Below are 24,008 nucleotides of genomic sequence, written 5' to 3'. Positions count from 1 at the left end.
AAGGCAGGCTCCAGGCTCTGAGCTTTCAGCACAGAGCGTGATGTGGGACCCAAACCCACGAACCGCAAGATCATGACCTGAGCCGAAGTCAGACACTTAACCGACTGAGCCACCCAGGTGCAGAATAATGTTTTTCAAATGCATAAAATAATATATACTGGAAACCAAATGTACTGAACTACAGTTCTATCCATGGACCCCTGGTACCTTAAACCTATCCTAGAGCTGACTCAGGGTCTACCATCTACATAATGTTTGGCTCTTCAAAGTGGAATTATGAGGTTAGAAACACAGCCTCCTAGTTACCAAAACTCAAGTCCAAAGCCCAAGTCACAAAGTGCAAAGGCAGTGGGTCACGTCAGGGAGCAAGGCTAGCTGGTTAGCAGGTGGCTGCTGACCTGGGATGATTCCAGAGCAGTGAGAAGCTCTCTTCCTGCATCCCCAAATCCCCCTTCTCCCTGTCCACTCATGCTTGAAATCCCTTAATAGAGTCTCACTCCTTTGGTTCAATTAAATAGAGGATTTACTCTTGTTAAAAAACAAAAACCCATGGGAGAGGTAATAGTCCATGCCAAAGATTTTCAAATTTATTTTCAGGAGTAGAACCTATTTTTCAAATGCAACTTTAAATAGAATTCTGATAGGTAAGTAAACGCGAGTTTTATAAGAGTTTAGTATAATTCTATATGTTGAATTATATATAAACATGTATATGTATATATCTATGTATATGTAAATCAACACTGGAAACAATGAGGTTGTCTCGATGAAGGCAAATTATGAAATCAAGAGTTACAGATAATAACTACCATCTTACATCCATCTCAGCATACAATTTATTTCTGTATTTTTTTTCTTGCATGGACAAGACAGAGAAAATTCTGATGCAAATAGATAAGGAATTTCAAATAGCTAACAATTTGTTATGGTATTTATAACCTCAGGATCTCCCTCAACTAAAATGGTCCAGAAGCTTTAAAGAACAGTAGGAATTTTTGGTTTCAAAACAGAATCTCAACAGTATCTAACACATGTTCAAATTCCTTGGTAATTAAGGATCAGTTGGTGAGTACTTAATTTAGGGAGTATGTCCAGTAGATTTCATCAGTAAGTTGAATCCTAACTCCCCTACTGATTTCACAACCTTAGGTGAGTAGCTTAATCTTAGTCTCCATCTCATGTGTAAAAAGGTTATAAAAATGGCATCTATTTTATAGGTATAAGGGTTAAATATGATAGTGTTCATAAAGCACTTAGCATAGTGTCTGGCACAGTTCATAAGTGCTTTTATTATTGAATAATAATAATAATAATAATAATAATAATAATGGAAGTACTTTTCAAACATGTCATGTAACATTTTAAGATGTTCCATCACATCCCATTTAAATTTCTTTTTAGGGGCGCCTGGGTGGCTCAGTCAGTTAAGCCTCTATCTCTTGGTTTCAGCTCAGGTCAAGATCCTCACAGTTTTGTGAGTTTGAGCCCTGAATTGGGTTCTGTGCTGTTAGTGTGGAACCTGTTTGGGATTCTGTCTCTCCCTCTCTCTCTACCCCTACTCCACTCTCTCTCTCTCTCTCTCTCTCTCTCTGTCTCTCAAAATAAATAAATAAGCTTACAAAAATTTTTTTTAAATTTCTTTTTGGATATCTCTGCACCCTCTTGTTTTGGATATTCACTCAGTTTCAAAACAATCTACTTTTGTTTTGTGGGTTGAGGCAAATTTTAAGATGATGCTTTACTGCTGACCTTTTATCTACAGCTGTAAGTGAAGCAACAGGCCGACCCTGCACTGCCAGATGGAACGTGTGCAGCACATTTCCAACCAGGTGAGAACCAACCCAAACTTAAAATGAGCAATGAGATGATCTATAATGCTATATAATCGCATCGCAATGTGTATTATTGTAATTTTACCATGTACCATTGGCTCTTGTGCTGCCAAATGTGAGCTCCAGAGAACTTGCCTGGCTTTTAAGGCGTGATAGCTCACGTGTGTCGTGATACCAATACCAGTCGAACGCTAGTAGGGGCTAGGCACCGCTTTAAGACCTTGACCTGTATTTGGCCTTCACTTATTTATCTGTATGATTATTATAGGAGTGGATATGAGCAGACCTAAATTTCAAAACGTGACCAGTACAAAGATTCACCCTAGCTAGTGAAAGACATCTTTATAAGAAATTCAAACGTGCATGTGCGTGCACGCGCGTGCGCTCAGAGTTAACCCGCCAGTGCAAACTAACCCATTGCTGGTATCTTAGTATGTGCTAAAATTTGGTACCTAACTTAAGTATGTCTGTGTTGTTCTTTGCTGCACTTTAAAATCGTTCAAATATTTATCAAAAAAATTAAGTGTGAATTGAATGTTTGCAGCTTCCCCGAAACTCACTGGGGTTCTCTGTAACAGTTTGAAAACGAGAGCATTAAACCTTTTTACTCATTTATACTTAAGTGTGAGAGGAGCCAAATCAGATCCTTTTGTGGAAGCATAGGTATGAAGAAGGGGAAGAAAGTATGAGATTTCTAAGGTTAGTTCATTTTCTACATAGGCAAGACCCTTATTAGGCACCTCTTATGTGCCAGCAATGTTATAGTATCTATAATTCCCAGAACACCGTTGCCTAATGGGCACCATTATCCTGACCCTGCGGAAGAAACTGACAACCCGAGATGTGCATTTGCTCACCTGGGTTGCATAACTAGAAAATGGCAGATAGGACCCAAACCGATCCACTGGATTCCAAACCCTTCCCACCACACCAGACGGCCTCCAACCCAAGCTCCCCATTTTATAACCCAGGAAAATGAGAATGAACAAGGTAGAGTAACTTGCTCCTGGAAACAGCTAGTTGGTGGCGAGGCTGTTGTAGGAATCCAGGAGCAAGGGTATTTCACTAGGAAAACTCTATCGGACAGCCCGGTGGGAAGATGCCCCGTGCAACCAGGGTAACCGGGGCCAGCAAAATCGCTTCTTCACTTCTAGACTTGGCATCAGTCACTTAGTTTCAAGCAGAGACTAGATGAAGGAGGAGACAGACCAGTTCTCTCCTGAGCACCTAATACGAGCAAAGCACGGGTCGGGGCAGTGGAAGATCTGAAAAACAGGCAAATGGATCAGACCACAAGGTCCCTGCCCTGGTATCAGTGTGGGGGAAAAGGCATCATCCTAGGAAATATTAAATAGAATCTTTGGAAGCTATCTCAGTAATATTTTGTTTCTCTCCCTCAACCCCTACGTGAATGTAAGTTTTAAACGTCAGTATAAAACATGGCATAATACAATATCACAATTGTCTCTAGTCCTAACATTTTCAGAGCACTTACTTGTACCAGGACCTTTGCTAAGTGCTTTGAATTCTCTCACTTAAATCTCAATGCAATCCTATGGGATACTCTTATTATGGACATTTTACTTATGAAATAACGCAGGCTGTTTCTGGGAGATTCCCCATCTAGCAAGATTCACACCAGGCAGTCGGACCCAGAATTGCTATGCTCAGAGCCAGCAGGTGCTTGGAGTTCAGCATAGGGTTGGTCTGGAAATGCATGCAGGATCTCAGCACAGAAACTCAGGAAACACGCAAGAAACCCTCAAGAAGTTGGAGAACTCACTACCGCTGGATTTTTGATGAATGATATCCGATGCAAGCATAGCCTCTGATGGCTTCTTCCCACCCCAGAGCCGTCGTGGGCTTTTGTGAGAGCCAGAAAGCAGCCGATGATAACTCTGTCATCACTTCCTTCAGCTTTTCCAGTACTCCAAACCCAGGCAGAACTAAAATTCTAGACGGCAGCCACATACGAAGGCGATGCATGACCCTTCCACCCACCACCGCCACCGCCATATTGGTGGGATATATTTTAGGAAATCAGGAGGAAGGAACATGAGAAGTCATTGTTTTCTTGAGAACTCTAAGCAACCTGATGAGAAAGCGCTCTCTAACGATAGAGGTGGGGATGCTGTGCATGCCATCACAGTCCTTGGGTAATGACTGTGTGTCATAAATGGGATATGGCATTTCTGAATGTCTTTAAAGCTATTTCCTTTTGTTCCACTAATTTAATTTACCAAATGCTCCTGGGAAAAGGGAGGGGGACCAAGATGCTGACTCCACATTTCCTGAAAAATCAACATTTTCTTTTTAAGCCGCTCTCAAGGAAATTACGTCTGATTGTTGTCGGCTGGCTCCCTCAAACTCTACCTCTGTCAGAATTCTGACCCGGCAGGTGTGAGGAAGAAATAGATGCAGAACTTGAGTGAATACCCACATCTGTTTTTGGAAAAAAGGAACAGAAGCAGCACAGAAGGAAGTAAAAGAGATAATTGCTGGCTTCAACTACAATACATTTTACTTGTGGGCAGAGGGCCAGCTTACAGCAGGCTGAATATGCAGGCCCATCTTATTGGAATTCAGCGGTGGGCCTCCATTCTTGTCCGGAGACAGCTGTAAACCAGCAGCCCATAGCATCACAATCAGGCACCGAGTTTTGTCAAGGAATGCTGATATGTACGGAAGCAGCTTTGTCTGCTTCAACTGCACCCCTGCCTAGTGAAATGACAGTCAATCTCTGATTCCAGATGACAAGAACTGGATAAAAACTTAAAACAAATGGCGACCTTTCAAAAGATTAATTTGTTTACCAACAAAATGTCCCCTCTTTGTCATCTGAGATGGGGGTGACCTTCACTTTCCCGTATCTAGGCTGAAAGGATGCTGACTATAGTCATCTGTTAACTCCATCTCAGCAATTATTCCCTTTTTTATTTTTAGTGACAAGAAGGGTTTATTAATTCACTCTGCTTCTTGTTATGGTTTATAAATGCAACAAGCTCATTCTGAATTACTGCAGTGTAACATCAATTTGTTTAAATCTAATTCTGCTACCATTGCCAAATTACGTTGTGACTGTAATTGTGGCCATATGCATGGGCTTAAAACACAATCATGTTTTGAAATCGGCCTTCTTCCCCCCACCTCCCCGAGCACCCCTCCCCCCTACTTCTGGTGCTTCTAATCATTTGACATTAACACAATTGCCTCGTTTTCCATTACTTTATCATTTCCGAAATGAATGTACTTTCACGAGAGAGATTACTATGTACACCCCAAGTAAAACAGTAAAGAATGAAACTATGATTTGTGAAGTGTGGTTGCTACCCAACTAAGTTAGTGAACAACACTGCATAACGGATGACTCATAAAATCGGGAAATCATAATAGTATTAAATTCAACCTCATGAATAAATAAAAGATTCTAAGTTTACATTGCATTATATATTTATTTATTTGGAAAGTGGGACCAGAACTGGTATAATTCTACAGCAACTTATATGTTGCCACCAAGAAAAATGTTTTTATGCTTCTTTTCTAGGTCATAACAGTTATCATCAGAGTTATTTGTGCAGCAGTACAAAGCAATGTTTTGTTTGGCTATTTTGTTATGCATTCATAATCGTTCTTTTAAAATTCATGCTAACAGAGACATGTTTCAAGCCTTGTAAGAAACCCCTTTTATTTAAAACAAATAAATCAAAGTCAAATTTTCTGTAGGCCTTTGAATGTGTTGCCTTAGAAAGTCTAAGTGGGACTAGATGTCAGTGAGGAATTATGAAGATCAGAGATTTCTTCTTGTCTCCCCATACCTGTGAGGCTTCACTCTAAAACGTGTTAGAGGGTTGTTGTCGTTGCTTAATTTGGCAGATTTAAGATATGGAAAAAATCACTAGTGAGTTTCACTTTCAGTACTTTTTTGTAAATTGATTTTACATAGAGTTACAGGATATAAAAATCTGAAGGAAGTGTGTGTGTGTGCGCGCGCGCGCGTGTGCCTGTCTGTCTGTCTGTCTGTCTGGGGTATATGTGTTTTCAATGCACTAAAATCTTTGCATCAGCCCCTTATGATCAGGAAGGATATACCTCTTCATAAAATGGAGAAACTATCAGCTTCTAGGAACTAATCATGTAAATCAGCTGCATATTCAAATTTGCTCTGTCCAAAATGTCTAAGATTATTTACAAGCTTTTGACAAGCTGTTCAAGTTTCATAGGAAGTAAGGGAACACATGGCCCTCGGCAGCCAAATCATAATCCCCTTTGTGTTTAGAGTAGTTCTAAAAAAGGATTAGCCTTGATGCTGCTTTTCTAATTAACTATACATCACAACACTAGACACATTGCTTCAGTTTGGGTAAGTGCTTTCAAACACATTTTTATAAGTGGTAAATCACAACTGTATTTGTTCCCAAATGCTCTACATGACTATTTAAAACCAATACCCGAATATTTCTTTAACAGGACTTTTGGCACAGTGTTTCTGTTTTATAAATCCAAACTGAAAGTACCATTTTTCAGTTGGTACCACTGTATATACATACATCAACGTAAACTGATAGGATTAACTCTTTGGATTGAAATGCCGATAGCGTGAGCAAGATGTGTATAATGTACATACATTTAGAGCACGCTGGCATAGATTTTCTTGGAGTTAAGTTTAATGGGAAAAAAGGATCATCAGTATAATAAATGAGTGTATATTATCTATGTGTCGTGTGAGGCAAAGTACTTTCCCAAACCCTGTGTGTTCAAAGTACTTGGACACAATCCCCAAAGCACTCATCCTATTGGGAATTAGAAAAAAGAATATAACAGATGACTAAGGTTCTGCCCCCAATTTTGGGTAGAGTTCTGAATTCCTATTAATTTCTGAATCTTCACTCACATTCATGAAAGTAAAGCATAGTCCTCTGTAAATCTAGAGGTATGCCTTTTTAAACTTTGATGTCAGAAAAAGTTTGCTTGAAACGCGGTGGTTGCCTTGGGCTACAAAGCCTCAGCACTCCACCAGCGAAGCCAATATTAATTCTAGATGGAAGGGGAAAACCAACAGCAACAAAAGAGAAATCTGCCTCTGTCTGTGCAGCCAGAGAAATAATATTTTTATTTCAAGGGCTTTGGGCTCATGGGAGGCAGATAAAAACCTTTTCACATTATTCACAGTGACATTTTAAATAAAGTTTCAGCAGGAATAAAAATATCAAACTTTCCGGTTATTTCTTAGGCTATAGAAGTATTTCTATGATAAAGTGCTCTCAGGCCAAAGCTGATAAAATAACATAAGGCACATATAAAGAAACTAAAAATACAGTTCAGGGTTACATGAATGAAGCAGGCAGATGAAAATGTCTGCGTAGGAAATTCAGAAGATTAATCTAAGAGACTCTTCTGGTTAGAAATGGTTTTGCAATTGAATTCTAAAATTAATCTTGGTTGTAGTCTTGATTTCACCAAAGCATGCATTTAAGAGCTTTCGAGGTTAAAAGTGTATTTAAAAATTTGTAGATGTCATCTCAGTAACTGTTTTTCAGGTTTAGAAATAATCTCAAATCAAATGATTTCTCAATGAAAATGAAGCCTTTCTTTGAAATCTCCTAAGAAAACCCCACAACACAGAAAGTACAGTCCTGGCTTTGGGACACCTAGCAGCCAAATAGAGGCACAGACTCTGGGATCATTTAATGCCAATCTGCATTTGATTATTCTTCCCTCTCTTCCTTTTGCTGACATAAAGAATTAATTCATGCTTGCTTCAGATTTAGAATAATATTCTTAAATTTTGTGTACTATATGATCATATGCCATGGAAGCCAATGATACGCTGCTGTTTCCTTTTGCTTTTTCTAGTGGTGAGCCTGCTATCAAAGAAATAAAATATTTAAAATTCCTCTATTCATTTTCTTTGTTGTTAAATTATCTCATCCTTGTTAAAATTACGATGCCAGATTATTTAGGAACGGCAGGTAAAACAGACAAAACTGAATGGGCTACAAAGAAATCCTCTAAAAGTAGGTTTACACATTTTTCATCATTTGTAATTATAAACCAAATGAAAGCCACTCCACCTCATCTCCCCCAAATTCTAAGAACAAAAGGATCAAAATCTTTACTTAAAATCGACATTGTATCTTACAAAATATATGACTTTTGATTCTTGAAGAAATTAAGAGCTCATGAAAACAACTCGTTACTTACACATGCTTTTCTCTGATTAATGTATGGCAAACTGATTCCATAGGTCGAATTTATAGCACCTCTGTGGTGGATGTTTTCAGGATCGTGCATGATTTTTACATTCAACCCTATCTTTCGCTGGAACAAAGAAACAATGAAACTTTCATGCTGAATGAACAAAAATGCTTACTAACATTTTATATCCTCAAAGGAGTATGAAGTTCTTTGAAAATAATTATTTTAATGTAATTCTTATTGCAAAAAAATATATATATATATACATATACATATATATTTGGGTTTCTTATTTAGGCGAATTGGTCTCTTTTATTTACAGAAAAGGAACTTTCTGCAGATTTTCCTCCACGTATCCTATCGCTCATACAGACACAACCTTGGACGCCATTCATTTCCTCAAAAATGATGTTGGAAGCCAACCAAGGTGGGCAAAAGACCGGGATACCTGGTCTCGGTTTATTTTTAGCTTTCCAGGTCAAGGATTTTTGCCAATGAAATCTATACTACAAATACACAGGTAGAGGGCTCCCTTGGTCTGTTAATGTGGCCACTTTCCTCAAGGGACATTTACAGGTAAATCTCAGTGGGGACTTGGTGAATTTACCGCAACAAATTTAGTGATTCCACAGAGGTTTTGCTATGGGATACACGTGTGCTTTCGTTAGGAAAAAAAAGGCATCTTGTTTGAACCACGTGTTCCTCATTTTAAATAATTCAAATTAGCTACGGCTGCGATGCCTAACTATAAACCACCAGAGAAGACAGCATCGTGGTGGTGGAAAGGGGCATGGGGTAGGTGTGCAGAGGCCTAAGTTCCAATTTTGCTCCCTCCCGCCCCCGACTGCCTGCATGTAACCTTGGGTAAGTTACTTTCCTTCTTTGAAAATCGGTTTCTTTATTTGCCAAACGCAGCAGTTAGACTTGAAGGTCTCTTGGAGAACTATTCACCTCACCCCCACCCTCCAACCTCCACCCCTACCCCTCCTGCCCCCCCCCCCCCCCCCCGCAACCTCCCCAGCTTTGGCTTTCTATGATTTGATGCTAAAAGGTAAGTTGACACTTAAGGAATATGACATTACTGACAGTTTCTGAAGTCTTGTGACATTTTATTGTGATATGTAATTCACATACTATAAAATTCACACCTTTAAAAGTATATATACTCTTCAGTGATTTTTCAGCATAGTCACAAAGCTGTGCAGCCATCACCCCTAATTTCAGAACATTTCCATCACCCCAAAAGAAACCTCCTACCCATTAACAGTCACTCCCCATTCCCTCCACCTCCTTCCAGCCCCTGGCAACTACTAGTCTACTTTCTGTCTCTTAGACATTCTGGGCATTTCATGTAAATGGAATCCTAAAAGATGGGTCCCTTGTGACTTTTTCAAAAGGAAGTGTTGTGAGCAATTAAAAATTTTTTTCCTTTCAATTGAGTGTCTTAGTTCTGGGGGTGATCTGATGCAATTGTTAAAATGGTTGTAGAAACCAGGAAGATTAATTAGTTCATGACCCGGCTGTTTGGTCATCAACATTCATAAGTGGGCTGTGCCTGAGGTCAAGGTGAAGGAGAACATTACAGAAATATCTATGGAATGCGTGCTGTCCTGATAAGTTATTTCTTAGCACAGGCTCCAAACCTTCCTTTTATTTGTTTAAATAGCAGTTTTTAAACCAAATCGTTAAATAACTGTGCTCAGCTGTCCACTTCATTTAACCCATGCAGGGATACAGGTTGCATGTAAGGCATTTCTGTTTCCTCCTCCTTGAAGTACATGTGGTTGTGAAAACAATGTTGTGCCTAATTATAAATGGCTTTCCTTCTGTGGGTAACCCACACTCCCAGCACTACTCCGGGGCTTTTGCGTGGAAGCTGAATGCCTCTTTTACTGAAATTAATACCTGAACATAATTTTTTCCTTCTTAATTAAAATTTCAGAATAATTTCCCATCCAGCAAGGATTGGGAAATTGCTAATATGTATTATTATATTGACTGGATGTAGTTTCTGTAATTAGGGTGTTTTTAAAATGTGAACCCTGGATACAATTGACGGTAATAGCTTCATCTATCATGTCTAAGCTTTGTTAGAACTTTTTAATTCTGGGATCATTGGCTCGGTGGACCGTAGCATTTTCTTAGTTTTCTTATGCTCCATCAACTTTGTGTGGCTGTCGTACTGGTGTAGGGAGGAAATGACCAAATACAGAGCCATTGTTAAAAGTGGCATTAAAATCTGGTGGTTTTCTGCCCATATGTATGTTTCTGTGGCATTAGACATAGCTCCTTATGGAAAGAAATCCAAATGTAAATAGAAATCCAAAAGAAATGACAGGTTGTAATATCAATTATTTATCAGTCGTTTTCTAAAGCTATGGGAGAGGTCCTTTAAAATTATTAATATTCTAATATTTACTCTGTTGGCACCAAAGCATGGGTATGCCAAAATAATATATTATAACACATGATTAAATTTCCCTTTTAAAAACATATTAAAAGAGCCCGCATTTAAATAACATTAACATACCAAATGGTTTCACTGTAAATCACTACAAATACATTCATCACCTAAATTTGTCTCACAAACCACCTATCGAGATATATAGGAAAATACTTATAAGCATTAGCTGCATTATCAGATCTACTAATAAGATTTTTTTTTTTAAGAAAAATAGTTGTCAATTAAAAAAAATTTTTTTTTAACGTTTTTATTTATTTTTTTGGGACAGAGAGAGACAGAGCATGAACGGGGGAGGGGCATAGAGAGAGGGAGACACAGAATCAGAAACAGGGTCCAGGCTCTGAGCCATCAGCCCAGAGCCCGACGCGGGGCTCGAACTCACGGACCGCAAGATCGTGACCTGGCTGAAGTCGGACGCTTAACCGACTGCGCCACCCAGGCGCCCCAATAGTTGTCAATTTAAAAAAGAAAAAATTCATCCTTCCACTATGCTGAAGAGCAAACTCGGGAAGATCCTTTTTCCTGACAGTAAGATAAAATATCAAAAATAATTTCAGAAATTTGTCTTAAATTGATCAAGAAAAGGCAGCAATTTATTTAATCTATCTTGAGTCACTAAACAATCTCAACGTAGAATTCTCTCCTTTTGATAGTAATTACAAGCAGATATATCAAATGTGACTCTCATTTAGACTTTGGTTTGTAAGAACAAAAGTTATTATCAGAGCCAATTACTGTTTTACCTACATGGCTGCACAGAAGCAGGGAGCTCAATTTTCATCTCATCAGTGATTTTGTGGTATTTATTTTATTACTATGCCCACAAAGCTATATAAGAAGGAAATAGCTTATGCTATTAAAACTAGGGTTTAAACATAAGAGGCTAAGGTTTCTTTTCGAAGAAGTTCTGAATTAAAAACACTAGGCAGCGTGTAATACCAGCTCCCCAGACATGGGCAGACCATAAAATGACATACATCCGAGCGGTAGATCCCGCACAGAGTAATCAAAATTGAAATGCTTCACAAACAAAGTTGAGACAGGCTATTTACTAAGTTACAGTATTATCAGCATAACATTATTCTCAACCGTGTTTGCTGCAAGTAATGCCTTCTAAAGTGGATATCGCCTAATATTATATTCCCACTGGTTAAAGACTTCTGCTGTTTAATCTCAAAACCAGAAAAAAGAAAAAAGAATCCAGTCGCCTCTAATACTCTGATTCTTTCAACCATTATTATATTTAATGGAAAGAACAATAGACATCAAATCGTGGTTCAGGCCACGTGCTCAAGATTTCTCATTTGTAAAACTGGGTAATAATACCTACCCTTACAGGGTTGTTTGTGAGGTTGAAATGATTAATGTACGTTAAGTATCTTGAAATGATAAAGCACTACTCGGGAGCCTACTGGCCAAAAAATGACTGCTATGGATCAAAACACTTCAAATATATAAAAACCCATGAGTTCCTTATATACATACACATATATGTGTGTGTGTGTATGTGTGTGTGTGTATATATATATAATTATATATTATAAATATATAAAAAGCCATGAGTTCTTTATGTACATATATATTATATATTACTTTATATAATTTTTTTAAAGTAGACTTCATGCTCAGCATGGAGCCCAACACAGGGCTTGTACTCATAACCCTGAGCTCAGGACCTGAGCTGAGGTAGGGGCACCTGGGTGGCTCAGTTGGGAAGTGGGAAGGCAAGGGACTCTTGGCTTTGGCTCAGGTCATGATCTCACAGTTTCGTGAGTTCAAGCCCCAAGTCAGGCTCTGTGCTGGCAGTACAGAGTTTGCTTGGGATTCTCTCTCTCTCTCTCTCTCTCTCTCTCTCTCTCTCGCTCTTTCTCCTTCCCCCTCTCCCTCCCCCACTCACACTGTCTCTGTCACTCTCAAATAAATAATAAACTTAAAAAAAAAAAAGGAAGAAAAGAAAAGACCTGGGGCGCTGGTTAGCTCAGTCGGTTAAGTATCTGACTTCAGCTCAGGTCTGTGCTGACAGCTCAGAGCCTGGAGCCTGCTTCAGAGTCTGTGTCTCTGCCCCTCCCCCGCTCATGCTCTGTCTCATTGTATTGTGTCTCTATCAAAAATAAACATTAAAACAATTTAAAAAATTTCAAGATAATTGGGGAAAACGGAACAATGACTGGAAATTATATGGTATTAACGCATTGTTAAATTTGTTAGATGTGATAATAGTTGTGGTTTTCCTGGGTTTTTAAAAATTTTTTAATGTTATTTATTTTTGAAGGAGAAAGAGAGACAGAGTGTGAGAGGGGAAGGGGCAGAAGAGAGGGAGACACAGAATCTGAAGCAGGCTCCAGGCTCTGAGCTGTCAGCACAGAGCTCGACACGGGGCTGGAACTCATGAGCTGTGAGATCATGACCTGAGCCGGAGTCGGTCGCTTAACTGAGCCACCCAGGTGCCCCAGTTTTTTTTTTTTTTTTTTTTTTTTAAGTCCTTATCTGACGGGCTTAAGGGTAAGATAATATGATGGCTGGGATTTGCTTTAAAAGACTTCACCGGGGGCCATGGGTGGCTCAGTCAGTTAAGTGTCCGACTCTAGATGTCGGCTCAGGTCATGATCTCACAGTTTGTGGGTTCAAGCCCCACATCGGGTTCTGTGCAGACAATGTGGAGCCTGCTTGGGATTCTCTGTCTCCCTCTTTCTCTGCTGCTCCCCAGCTCTTGCGTGTGCTCTCTCTCTCCCCCCTCCCCCATCTCTCTCAATAAATAATATATTATAAGACTTCAAAAAATGTGGAGGGAACAGATGAAATAAGAATGGTAACGTTATGGCAAATGTTAAAGCTGCTTGTGGGTTACATGGATTTCATTCTCTACTTTTGTGTCTATTCAAAAAATAATTTCCTTAGTAAAAAGGCCTATTTAAAATTAAAGGGTAATTAAAATCAAACTATTCATGAATTTACTATTGTTTCAACTCTATCACTCTCTGATGTACGACAGCCCCTCTACCTCTCTGCCGGGGCTGGAGGGACCAACAATCACAGCATCACTTAACTCCAAGCTGCTTCTAAATTACCCAGCTGCTGCCTAACTGCCTCAGGTTCACAAAACCTTAAGACTTAACTACTCCTAGTCAGATGGGCCCCTCCTGTTTTCTGATTCCTGTAGGAGTTGAGTTGTAGACGATGAGAAAGGTTGGGGGAGAGAGCAAGCATTTACTCAGCTCCCATTTTGTGCCGGGCACCATAACAGGTGGGTATTGTCCTAATCCAACTGACTCACTTTAGCCTTTAAAAGGACAAGAGATGGATGGCCGGGTGGCTCAGTCGGTTAAGCGTCCGACTTCAGCGCAAGTCATGATTTCACGGTTTGTGAGTTTGAGTTCCGTGTCCGGCCCTGTGCTGACAGCTCAGAGCCTGGAGCCTGCTTTGAATTCTGTGTCTCCCTCTCTCTCTGTCCCTCTGCCTCTCACACTCTGTCTCTCTTTCTCTCAAAAATAAATAAGCCTTAAATTATTTTAAAAAAGGACAAGAGGGAGTATGTGATATTATCACTCCTTTACCAATGACGATAATTGGTTAAGTGACTTCTCAAGGGCCCACTAGTGAGGAGGTAGGATTTGATTTGTGTCTCTGACTTTAACACCTCTTTCCATCGTAACATGCTGCCATGTCGTAAAGAAATGTTAGTTGATACACTCCTGATGCAACTTCCTATCTACCAAATCCTTTACTCTCACTCTAATCCTCATGGGCCTTGCTTTGGTCCGGGCCCTCCTTGATTGTTAAATACACCTCTGCAATGGCCAGTGTGGTGGTCTCCTTACTGCCAGTCCATCCTCTGCATAAACTCTGGAAGGACGGAGTATCTGATCACTAATTAAAATACGTCTCTTACCTCTTTAACATCCCCCAAAAGTTTCCCTTAGGGTGGCATAATCTGGCCCCTTCCTACCGTCCAGCCCCCTCTGCTACATTCTATCGTGACTGCTCATAGAGCAGCCAGCCTGTGGCCACATACAACATGTCCTCTCCATCTCTGTGAGTGAGCATGCTGTTCCCTCTTCGGCAAATGTCCTCTTCTCTCTCTGGTGTCTTCTGGACATACTCTTACTTCCAAACTTGAGCTCAGATCAGGCACAATGTCCTCTGGGAGACCTCCCCTAACCTCTATCTCTCTTTCTCTACTCACAACAAAATGTATTCATTCATTCATTCCAGCATTTATTAAGAGCCTGCTAGGTGGGGGTGCCTGGGTGGCTCAGTCGGTTACGCATCTGCCTCTTGGTTTCAGCTCAGGTCATGATCTCACGGCTCATGAGACTGAGCCCCACATTAGGCTCTGAGCTGACAGTGTGGAGCCTGCTTGGGATTCTCTCTTTCCCTCTCTCTCTGTCCCTCCCCCTGCCTCAAAATAAATAAACATTTAAAATAGATAAAAGGTAAAAAAAAAAAAAAAGCCTGCTAGGTGTGGGTGAATAAGAAAAAGTCCCTGCCCACATGATCTGATATTCTTGAAGGGATGTAAGGAATTATAATAACCATGTAAACAGATGTATAATTAATTTCAGATGGCCATAAGTGGGATAGAGAATAATGGGAGAATAATGGGATAGAGAATCTAAGGGAGAATAATCCCTTAGATATGGTGGTCAAGGACAGCCTCTCTGATGAGATGACAGTTGTATTGAGACCTGAATGAAAAAACTGAGCTAGTCATACAAAGATCTGGGGGTGGTTGAGGAGTGAGAAATTGATGGCTAATGAGAAAGGATAAATGCAAAATCGAAGGCCTTAATAAGAGAGACACTGCCATGATGACAAAGGAGAAGACATAAAATATAAATCCACACATAGAAAAATTAATTAATTTGGTAATGGGAAGGCCAGGACTACATTTGTCTCTGACTGAAAACTGGAAGAGTATTGCTTAAATAAGACAGAATGGATTCCTCTCGTGTATACGAAGTCCGGGGCTGGGCTTTTCAGGCTTGGTTTGGAAGTTCATGAAGTTGCTCCCTGCCATCCCTAGTGTATAGGCTTCCTCCTGTGGGTCTACGTTTGCTACTGGAGTCCTAGCCATCATAGCTTCCTTCCAGGCAGCAAGATAAAAGAAGGCAGGAAAAGGGTCAAAGGATGCAAGCCAGCCATCTTTTAAGGAAGTTTCCAGACAACCGCCCACGATACCTCCCCTTACACTTCATTGGCCAGTACTTGGTCCTGTGTCCGGCTGCAAGGGAGGCTGGGAAATATAGTCTTTATTGAGCAGCCATATCTCTAGCTAAAAATCAGCCACTCAGTACTCACTGGACAGAACTGTGACACATGGTCGTGCTTAACGGCAAGGAGGCCTCAGAAATGAGGGATCATCCTCGCGCGTGATGTCGTCCTGAACCAAATCACGGCTGTCTGTAATGCAGAAAGGGGGTTGGGTATCGGCTAGGGAAGCAACAGTTTCTGCCACAAGCATGCAACCTAACTTAGCTAAGGAGGAAAAGGACCATAAGGCAAAAGTGATAAAAAGTGAACTACTGAGAGGTCGGTAAAGGTTCTTAGAGTGTTGAAGAATTGTCGGGAGAACATACTACGGGAGCTGGCAGACAAGGACATGGTGGTCAGAAGCTGTTGTGCTTGAAACAGATTTTAGAGCTGATGTACTTACTGGTCATAACAAAGCCCAGGGAGTTAGCATACCCCGCTAGCCCTACAGGAGCATTTTTCCTAAACCTGTGTTATGGCATTGCCAATGCCGTAGGATGCCCGTCTACAAACTTTGAACCCCTTACGGCACGGACACACACAGATCTTCTACCTCACACATAGTACCATTAAAAGTAAAGTAGTTGAGGAAATAGCACACCGGGGATGAAAGACATTTTTTTTTTTTTTTTTAGCTTCACTATGTTTATGCTATCATTACAATGTGCCACCATGCCACAATCATCAGTGGACGGCCGTGGTGTGGGCCAAAGGTGACATTCTGTCCAATTTTTATGGCACGTGGGCCAATCACTAATTCTATGACTGACCTCCCTCTGCTACTAACTACCCTCCTGAGTAGGGAAGCCAGAGAACACGGCTCTCCTGCGTGTCCAGAAGTTAGTATTTCCTGGGAAGGTACAGAGCAAGGCATGAGAAATTTGGGATGCCACCTTCAAAATGTTACTGAACCATCGAATACCATCTAATGAAATTCGGGTAGTCCTTGCACTTGTAGGTAGTAAGTTACTTCTGTTTCTGGGAAAGGTGTCATGAGTCCTAAATATGTAGCTAAGTGAATCTTCTATAGAAACAATATTATTAGGAGGTATAGTCCTAATGGCCTATTTTTGATGCCTAGTTTTTATAGAAATAGCCCCAAAGCTCACACTTAGTCATCTGTTCCATAAGCTATAGCTTGTGAACCTCTTGAAAGTGTATAGGTAAGCCAAGTGAATAGTAACCAGTTATAGCCAAACGGTATCACACATGATAGAGTATCATAATGTATTATGAATAATTCTAGCACGGCTTCATAATTGCTACATTAGTTGTACTGCAACAAATCGGAAAGTAAAAAAGTTCACCTTGAGCAGGTGTGTTGATTGAGAAGTTTCTCTGGGAAAGTTTGGAGGGACATACCTGAGGATAATTCTGGCTATCGTTAGGGCCATTTGTGAACCGAATCAGGGCTTTATGTTGCTGTGGGTTTTTTTGTTTGTTTGTTTGTTTGTTTTTCTGTTGTAAATTTCCCTGTGGCAAACACAGGAAGGGAACTCAAGTTTTTGTTTTTTTTTTTTTAATGTTTGTTTATTTTTGAGAGAGTGCAAGCGGGGTGGGGGGGGGGCAGAGAGAGGGGATCAGAGAATCCAAAGCAGGCTCTGCGCCGACAGCAGCAAACCTGATGTGGGGCTCGAACTCACAAACCGTGAGCTATCCCTGAGCCAAAGTTGAATGCTCAACCGACTGAGCCACCCAGGTAGCCCAAGTTTTTGTATTTTCTCACAATGGTGAGAAATGGCCAGAACTTTGAGGTCAAACAGACCTGCATTTGAATCCCAGTTCTGCTGTTGCTTGGGTTTAGATTAGAATCATCTCCCATCTTCCAGTCCCATATCTGCAAAATGGGCATAATAATAATTCCTTCCCTCAGAATGTTGTGAGGATGAGCTACAAGTTCATCATCATGGCCCACACCGGCTCCTAAGTGGTCCCCCTGCTTCTGCCCTTGTTCTTTTACATCCTTGAAGGACAAGACCCCAGTGGCTTCCCATCACAGTGATATCCAAAGTCCTCACAACGGTCCTCGAGATCCGGCCCCCTACCACTTTTCCTACTCCTCTCCCCCTGCACATTCCCCTGTAGCTTCCTTGCTGTTCACACTCCTAATTCAGGGTCTTTGCATGCTCCAATTCCTTTGCCTGGAATGCTCTGCCTCCAAATAGCCAAAGACTCATTGCCTCTCATCCATCAGATTCCTGCTCAAGTGAGACCATCCAACACCCCTAGGCTCCTTCCCCAGCTTTTCTCTCACCAACTAACATACTATATAATTACTTTGTGCATCATTTTTTGTTTTCCTAATGACTGCTCCACCCCAACTAGAATGTAAGCTCCATGAGAGCAGAGATGTTTGGCTGATGCCTAAATAGTATCTGGCACATATTAGGCACATAATTGAGATTGGCCAGTATTCATCAGCAAATAATAAGAATTCACACTTGTATAACAGTCACCCACGTATGGTGTGCTGTTATAAACATTTACAAATATTAGCTCCTTTATCCTTACAGCAGCTCTATGAGGTAGGGGCTATTCTTACGTCCATTTTGCAGATGAGGAAGTGAGGCACAGAGAGGTTAAGTGACTTGCCAAGGAACAGGTAGGAAGTGGTGGACCCAGGATGTGAACCCATACTTCTAACCACGGTGTTGTTGTCATCTAGTGAGAGCCTACTCCGGGCTTGGCACTGTCTGGGCACAGATTACAGCGATGAATGAAACAGAGTCTCTCTGCTTTGGATTAATAGAGCTTTGAGAAATGATCAAATGCAAAGGATGTATCTTGGCAGATCCAGGTTTGGACAGAGGATTGGTAAAAGCCATCTGAGGATTAATTGGGGAAATCTGAGTATGACCTGAGTATTTATTGTATTCACAAATTATTGTTCATTTTTTAGGTGTGGTAATGGTGCTGTGGGTATGTAGGAATATGCTCATTTTTAAAAAAATTTTTTAACATTTTTTATTTATTTTTGAGAGACAGAGACAGAGTGTGAGCAGGGGAGGGACAGAGGGAGAGGGAGACAAAGAATCTAAAGTAGGCTCTAGGCTCTGAGCTGTCGGCACAGAGCCCGATGCGGGGCTCGAACCCATGAGCTGTGAGATCATGACCTGAGCGGGAGTCGGACGCTTAACCGACTCAGCTATAGGAATATGCTCATTTTTAAAGATGCATGTTAAAGCATTGAGGGATGAAATGTCCTTAGGTCTGTATTTTAAAACACTTCAATAAAAAGTGATGACACAAAAATGGCAAAGTTTAATGGTTATTAAATCTAGGCGAAGGAGAAATGGTCATTCCTGGACTGTTTTCTCTTTGGATATTTCCATAATATAATAAAAGGGTTTTTAAAAACCCAGGGAAAAGGAGCAGACATTTTTTTTTAATTTTTTTTTCAACGTTTATTTATTTTTGAGACAGAGAGAGACAGAGCATGAACAGGGGAGGGTCAGAGAGAGGGAGACCCAGAATCTGAAACAGGCTCCAGGCTCTGAGCTGTCAGCACAGAGCCTGACGTGGGGCTTGAACTCACAGCCCTCACAGACTGCGAGATCATGACCTGAGCCGAAGTCGGCCGCTTAACCGACTGAGCCACCCAGGCGCCCCAGGAGCAGACATTTTTTAAAAGCCACTGCTTTCATGGAGCCTAGCTTCTTGTGAGAAGATGGAGGTCACAGTGGTTGGCTCATTGGGGGCCTTGTCTTCTGTGCGCTCTGGTCTGTGAAATGCAATTACCATCTCATCTGCAAAACTTTCCGCCCAACGCCAAGTGAGGCAGAACTCTCAGCGACAGTCTGGGAAGCCATGCTTACTTGCTCTTTTTCCTTCTTTCATCTCTCACCATATTATTCTTCATGATGTCCAAAATCTTCAAAACTTCAGTTTGAGAGCAAAGTTTGAAAGTCGCTTTCTCAATTCGTCCACATCCACAAAGTTGGATCCTTCCCATCTTAGACCCTGATTCTGCACATTGCTGCATCATAGTGGATCACAGTGTATTTTTTATGTTTGTTCGACTGATAAAGCATCCATTGTATGGAAATTTTTTTTTAAATTTTTTTTTTCAACGTTTATTTATTTTTTGGGACAGAGAGAGACAGAACATGAATGGGGGAGGGGCAGAGAGAGAGGGAGACACAGAATCGGAAACATGCTCCAGGCTCCAGAGCCTGACGCGGGGCTCGAACTCACGGACCGCGAGATCGTGACCTGGCTGAAGTCGGATGCTCAACCGACTGCGCCACCCAGGCGCCCCCCATTGTATGGAATTAAGAGAGGGAATCATTTTCAAGCAATGGGATGCGTTTATTTCCCCTGCTCCACAGCCTGTATCGTGCTTGTAAGGAGGTCCTTTGATCTGAACGGTGTAGGAGTTTGCTCACCAGATACTACAAGAAAATCAAATGCTCTCTTGGCCCCTAAACTTTTTCTCCTTCTCTTCTTCCCTCCATCTTCTCCTTTGTTGTTTTTATTTCAAACCCTGTAGCCTGAGGTGCCCCAAAGAGGGGCTGAGCTGGTGTTGATGAGGAGCAAAGATACATTGTGAAGAAAAGTCATCACAATACGGCTTTTTCGAAAGTAAAAGATCAATAACCAATTGTTTTTTTCCCTCACAATATTACTGACCATATTCCCTCTGCTTTTCATCTCTGTGACTTACTTACTTTATAACTGCAAGTTTGTACCTCTTAATCCCCTTTATCCATTTTGCCCATCCCCCATCCACCTCTCCTCTGGTACCCACCAGTTTGTTCCCTGTATTTAAGAGTCTGGTATCTGTTGCTTCATTTGTTTTTTTTGTTTGTTTGTTTTTGTTTTTTTAAGATTCCATATGTAAGTGAAATCCTGTAGTATCTGCCTTTCTGTGTCTGACTTATTTCACTTAGCATAATACCCTCGAGGTCCATCCATGTTGTCACAAATGGCAAGATCTCGTTCGTTTTTATGGCTGAGTAATATTCCATTGTGTATATGTACCACATCTTCTTTATTCATCCATCTATCGATGGACACTTGTGTTGCTTCCATATCCCGGCTATTGTACATAATGCTGCAATAAACATAGGGGTGTCTGCATCTTTTTGAATGAATGTTTTCATTTTCTTAGGTAAATATCCAATAGTGGAGTTGCTGGATCATGTGGTAGTTCCATTTTTTAATTTTTTGAGGAAGCTCCGTACTGCTTTTCACAGTGGTTGCACCAGTTTACATTCCTACCAACCGTGCACGTGGGTTCCCTTTTCTCCACATGTTCTCCAACACGTGCTATTTCTTACCTTTTCGGGTCTAGCCATTTTGACAGGTGGAAAGTGATAGCTCATTGCAGTTTTGATTTGCATTTCCCTGGTGATCAGTGATGTTGATCATTTTTTCATGTGTTTATTGGTCATCTCTATGCCTTCTCTGCAAAAATGTCTATTCCGGATGCCCTGCCCATTTTTTAATCAGATTGGGGTTTTTTAGTGTTTATAGTTCTTTATATATTTATTAGTTGTATAACCTCTTATTGAAAATATCATTTGAGAACATCTGCTCCCATTCAGTAAGTTGCCTTGTTTCTTTTGTGTTTGGGTTTTTTTTTGTTTTTTGTTTTTCTTTTTTGCTGATGGTTTCCTTTGCTGTGTAAAAGCTTTTCATTTTGGTGTAGTCCACATAGCTTATCTTTGCTTTTGTTTCCCTTGCCTGAGGAGACCTTCTAGAAAAATGTTGCTAAGTCTGATGTAGAAGAGATTACTGTCTGTTTTCTTTTAGGAATTTCATGGTTTCAGGTCTCGCATTTAGGTCATTAATTCATTTTGAGTTTATTTTCGCGTATGGTGTGAGAAAATGGTCCAGTTTCATTCTTTGGCATGTAGCTGTCCTCATAAACAATTCTTAATTATGAGTGTAATTATAATTGAGCAACTCCTAATTGTTTGTCATGCAAGTTTTTGGTGCTAAATGGAACTCCAAAGATCGTTATCTACTTTGGAGAAAGGAAGCTTAAGGAAGCAACCTGGGTTTACCTAGTCGAACAGGTTGGCAGTGGGCAATTAAAGGTGGTAATATCCCAGTTGGATTTCCCTGCTACTTAATAATATAAGCTTTTAAGTTGGTGTAGGAGGCTTGCGGGAACAGCTGGCAAAACAGCACTGTTTGTCATTGAGTTTACAATGCAAAATTAGGGCTATCTTGTATGTCAGCGGTTATGCATTTTTAAGCAGATGTCACTGATATTAGAAATAAAACAACAATAGGGATCTAGGCCCTGGAGGTAAAGTCAGGGTAGGAAACCGTCCATGCCCCTTGTAAATGAAGCTCACCCATGCTCACAGTCTTTAAAAGAACTCTGGGCTTACACACTGCACATAAGATTCCCTATCTTTATGATCATTCTCCAGTATTCAAAACTCTTCTGGGAAAATACGTTCTGGCTGTGGTTTTATTTTTTTCCGGAATCATAATAGCAGCTATACATTCGAGAGAGTCCTAGTTTCAGATACTTTGTTTCCAAAGAGCCCCAATCTTCTACATGTGGGCCACCAGTGACCCTCTTGAGATTCTTGGGGGAGAGGGGGGAAATTGAGCTGAAGCAGAGACTTACTAGTAAGGGAGGTGAGAAGTTTAAGCTCCCTTTATCATAGCACTCCGTTTTCTTTTCAGAACAGCCTTTATTATGATGTGGTATTTTCTTATCGATGGTCTGTCTCCCCTGACTAGAATGTAAGCTCTGAGAGCAGGGACCTGGCATCATTGATCATAGTGTGCCTCTGCCAATTCTTGGCACACAGATAGTGGCCAAATGAACACCGTGTAAGAAGTGCCACGACCGTGGTCAGAGTTGGCTGTTTTGCGAGTGTAGTGGAGCCTGGACTGGTTTTACATGGGGGTGGGCACCCCCTTAGGGGTCCCTATGATGTCCTTTCTTCATTCCACAAGCATTTATGGAGAATCCCCTGGCAATATACAGCAATGAACAAACTGACATGGCTTCTGCCCTCATTAAACTTCCATTCTAGTGAGAGAAGCTGACACTTAAAAAAAAAAAATCTAGTTAGAAATTTTGCCAAGTGTGGTAAAGGAAAAATACGGATAATGCCATTATAAAAAGGGTACTGCATGATGGCTTCACAGCTTGGGGAAGATACTAAAAACCACTGACTGAACACTTAAAAAGGGTGAATTTTATGGTATATTAATTATACCTCAACAAAGTTATTGCCTACAAAGGGGTACCACAGTGGTTATGCCTACATTTCTGGGTTCATCATCCTGGCCCTGACACTTACTAGCTGTGTTCTCTTGGGCAATTTCTTTAACATTTCTGAATCTTGGTTTTTTTTCATCAATAAAATGAAGACCATAATAGCACGTCTTTCTAGAATCGTTCTGAAGGTTAAACAAGTTAGTGTTCCAAAAGCACTGACAGGAGGTGAGCTATTATCACTTGTGGGGGGTTGGGGAGGGAACAGGAATTAAAGAGCAAGAACACTCAAGAGGCAAAATCAGTAACCTCTTGAACTCAATTCCTTGCCACTTGGAAACTTTCCTTCTAGGGCCCTGTTCCAAAATTCTGGCTTTGCACAGTGGCAGTATCGTAGCCATTGGTTTATCTGAGGTGTGATTATTGCCAATTAAAAAATTGGTAGGCATTTTTTGGAAGGCATTGGAAGGCATTCTGTTGTGATATATTTGCTTTCTGAAGAAAGCTGTCTTGTGGTAGGAACTGACCCTACCACGAACATAATTGAAACAATAGGCATGTTTTCTCATTTAGAACGCAAAGCAAATTTCCTACCTTTGCTCTTAAAAAGTTTTTTTTTCCTAACAACTTTATTGAGCTATAATTCATATACCTTCATTTTATCCCTTTAAAGTGTACAATTCAAGGCACCTCGGTGGCTCAGTTGGTTAAGCGTCCAACTTTGGCTCAGGTCATGATCTCACGGTTTGTGAGTTCAAGCCCCGTGTCGGGCTCTATGCTGATCACTCAGAGCCTGGAGCCTGCTTCAGATTCTGTGTCTCCCTCTCTCCCTGCCCCTCTTCCCCTCTGCACTCTCTCTCTCTCTCTCTCTCTCTCTCTCTCTCTCTCAAAAATAAATAATAAAACATTAAACAAATTAAAAACTAAAATGCTAAAAAAAAGTGTATAATTCAGCGGTGTTCAGTAGATTCACAGTGTTGTGCAACCATCTCCACTATTGAATTCCAGAACATTTTCATCATCCCCAAAAGATACTTGATCTCCATTAGATGTCCCTCCCCATTCTTCCCTCCCCCTAGCT

At 40.8% G+C, this 24,008-nt stretch overlaps 1 protein-coding gene and 1 long non-coding RNA gene across 7 annotated transcripts in view; one reads left to right on the top strand and one right to left on the bottom strand.

Moving 5' to 3' along the window:
• The window catches only part of LOC121041883 (uncharacterized), a 57,049-nt gene extending 51,499 nt beyond the window's left edge, over positions 1-5,550 (top strand). Inside the window, exons 6-7 of the long non-coding RNA XR_005795884.1 lie at positions 1,763-1,829; positions 3,433-5,550. This is a non-coding gene — a long non-coding RNA (uncharacterized LOC121041883). The remainder of the gene's footprint in view (positions 1-1,762; positions 1,830-3,432) is intronic.
• The window catches only part of IQCH (IQ motif containing H), a 218,903-nt gene that overhangs the window by 172,541 nt on the left and 22,354 nt on the right, over positions 1-24,008 (bottom strand). For 5 of the 6 annotated variants that reach the window (XM_040493057.1, XM_040493060.1, XM_040493058.1 and 2 more), the window contains exon 5: positions 8,034-8,150. The exons of the other annotated variant lie outside the window; for it this stretch is intronic. In XM_040493057.1, the coding sequence (XP_040348991.1) occupies positions 8,034-8,150 (117 nt within the window). The remainder of the gene's footprint in view (positions 1-8,033; positions 8,151-24,008) is intronic. 6 annotated transcript variants of the gene reach the window in all.

The sequence above is a fragment of the Herpailurus yagouaroundi genome, unplaced genomic scaffold (assembly GCF_014898765.1).
Source record: "Herpailurus yagouaroundi ecotype Mexico unplaced genomic scaffold, PumYag 184, whole genome shotgun sequence".
In the NCBI taxonomy this organism is placed as follows: Eukaryota; Metazoa; Chordata; class Mammalia; order Carnivora; family Felidae; genus Herpailurus; species Herpailurus yagouaroundi.
Note: the sequence above shows the minus strand (reverse complement) of the source record. Positions and strands in the feature narration are given on the sequence as shown.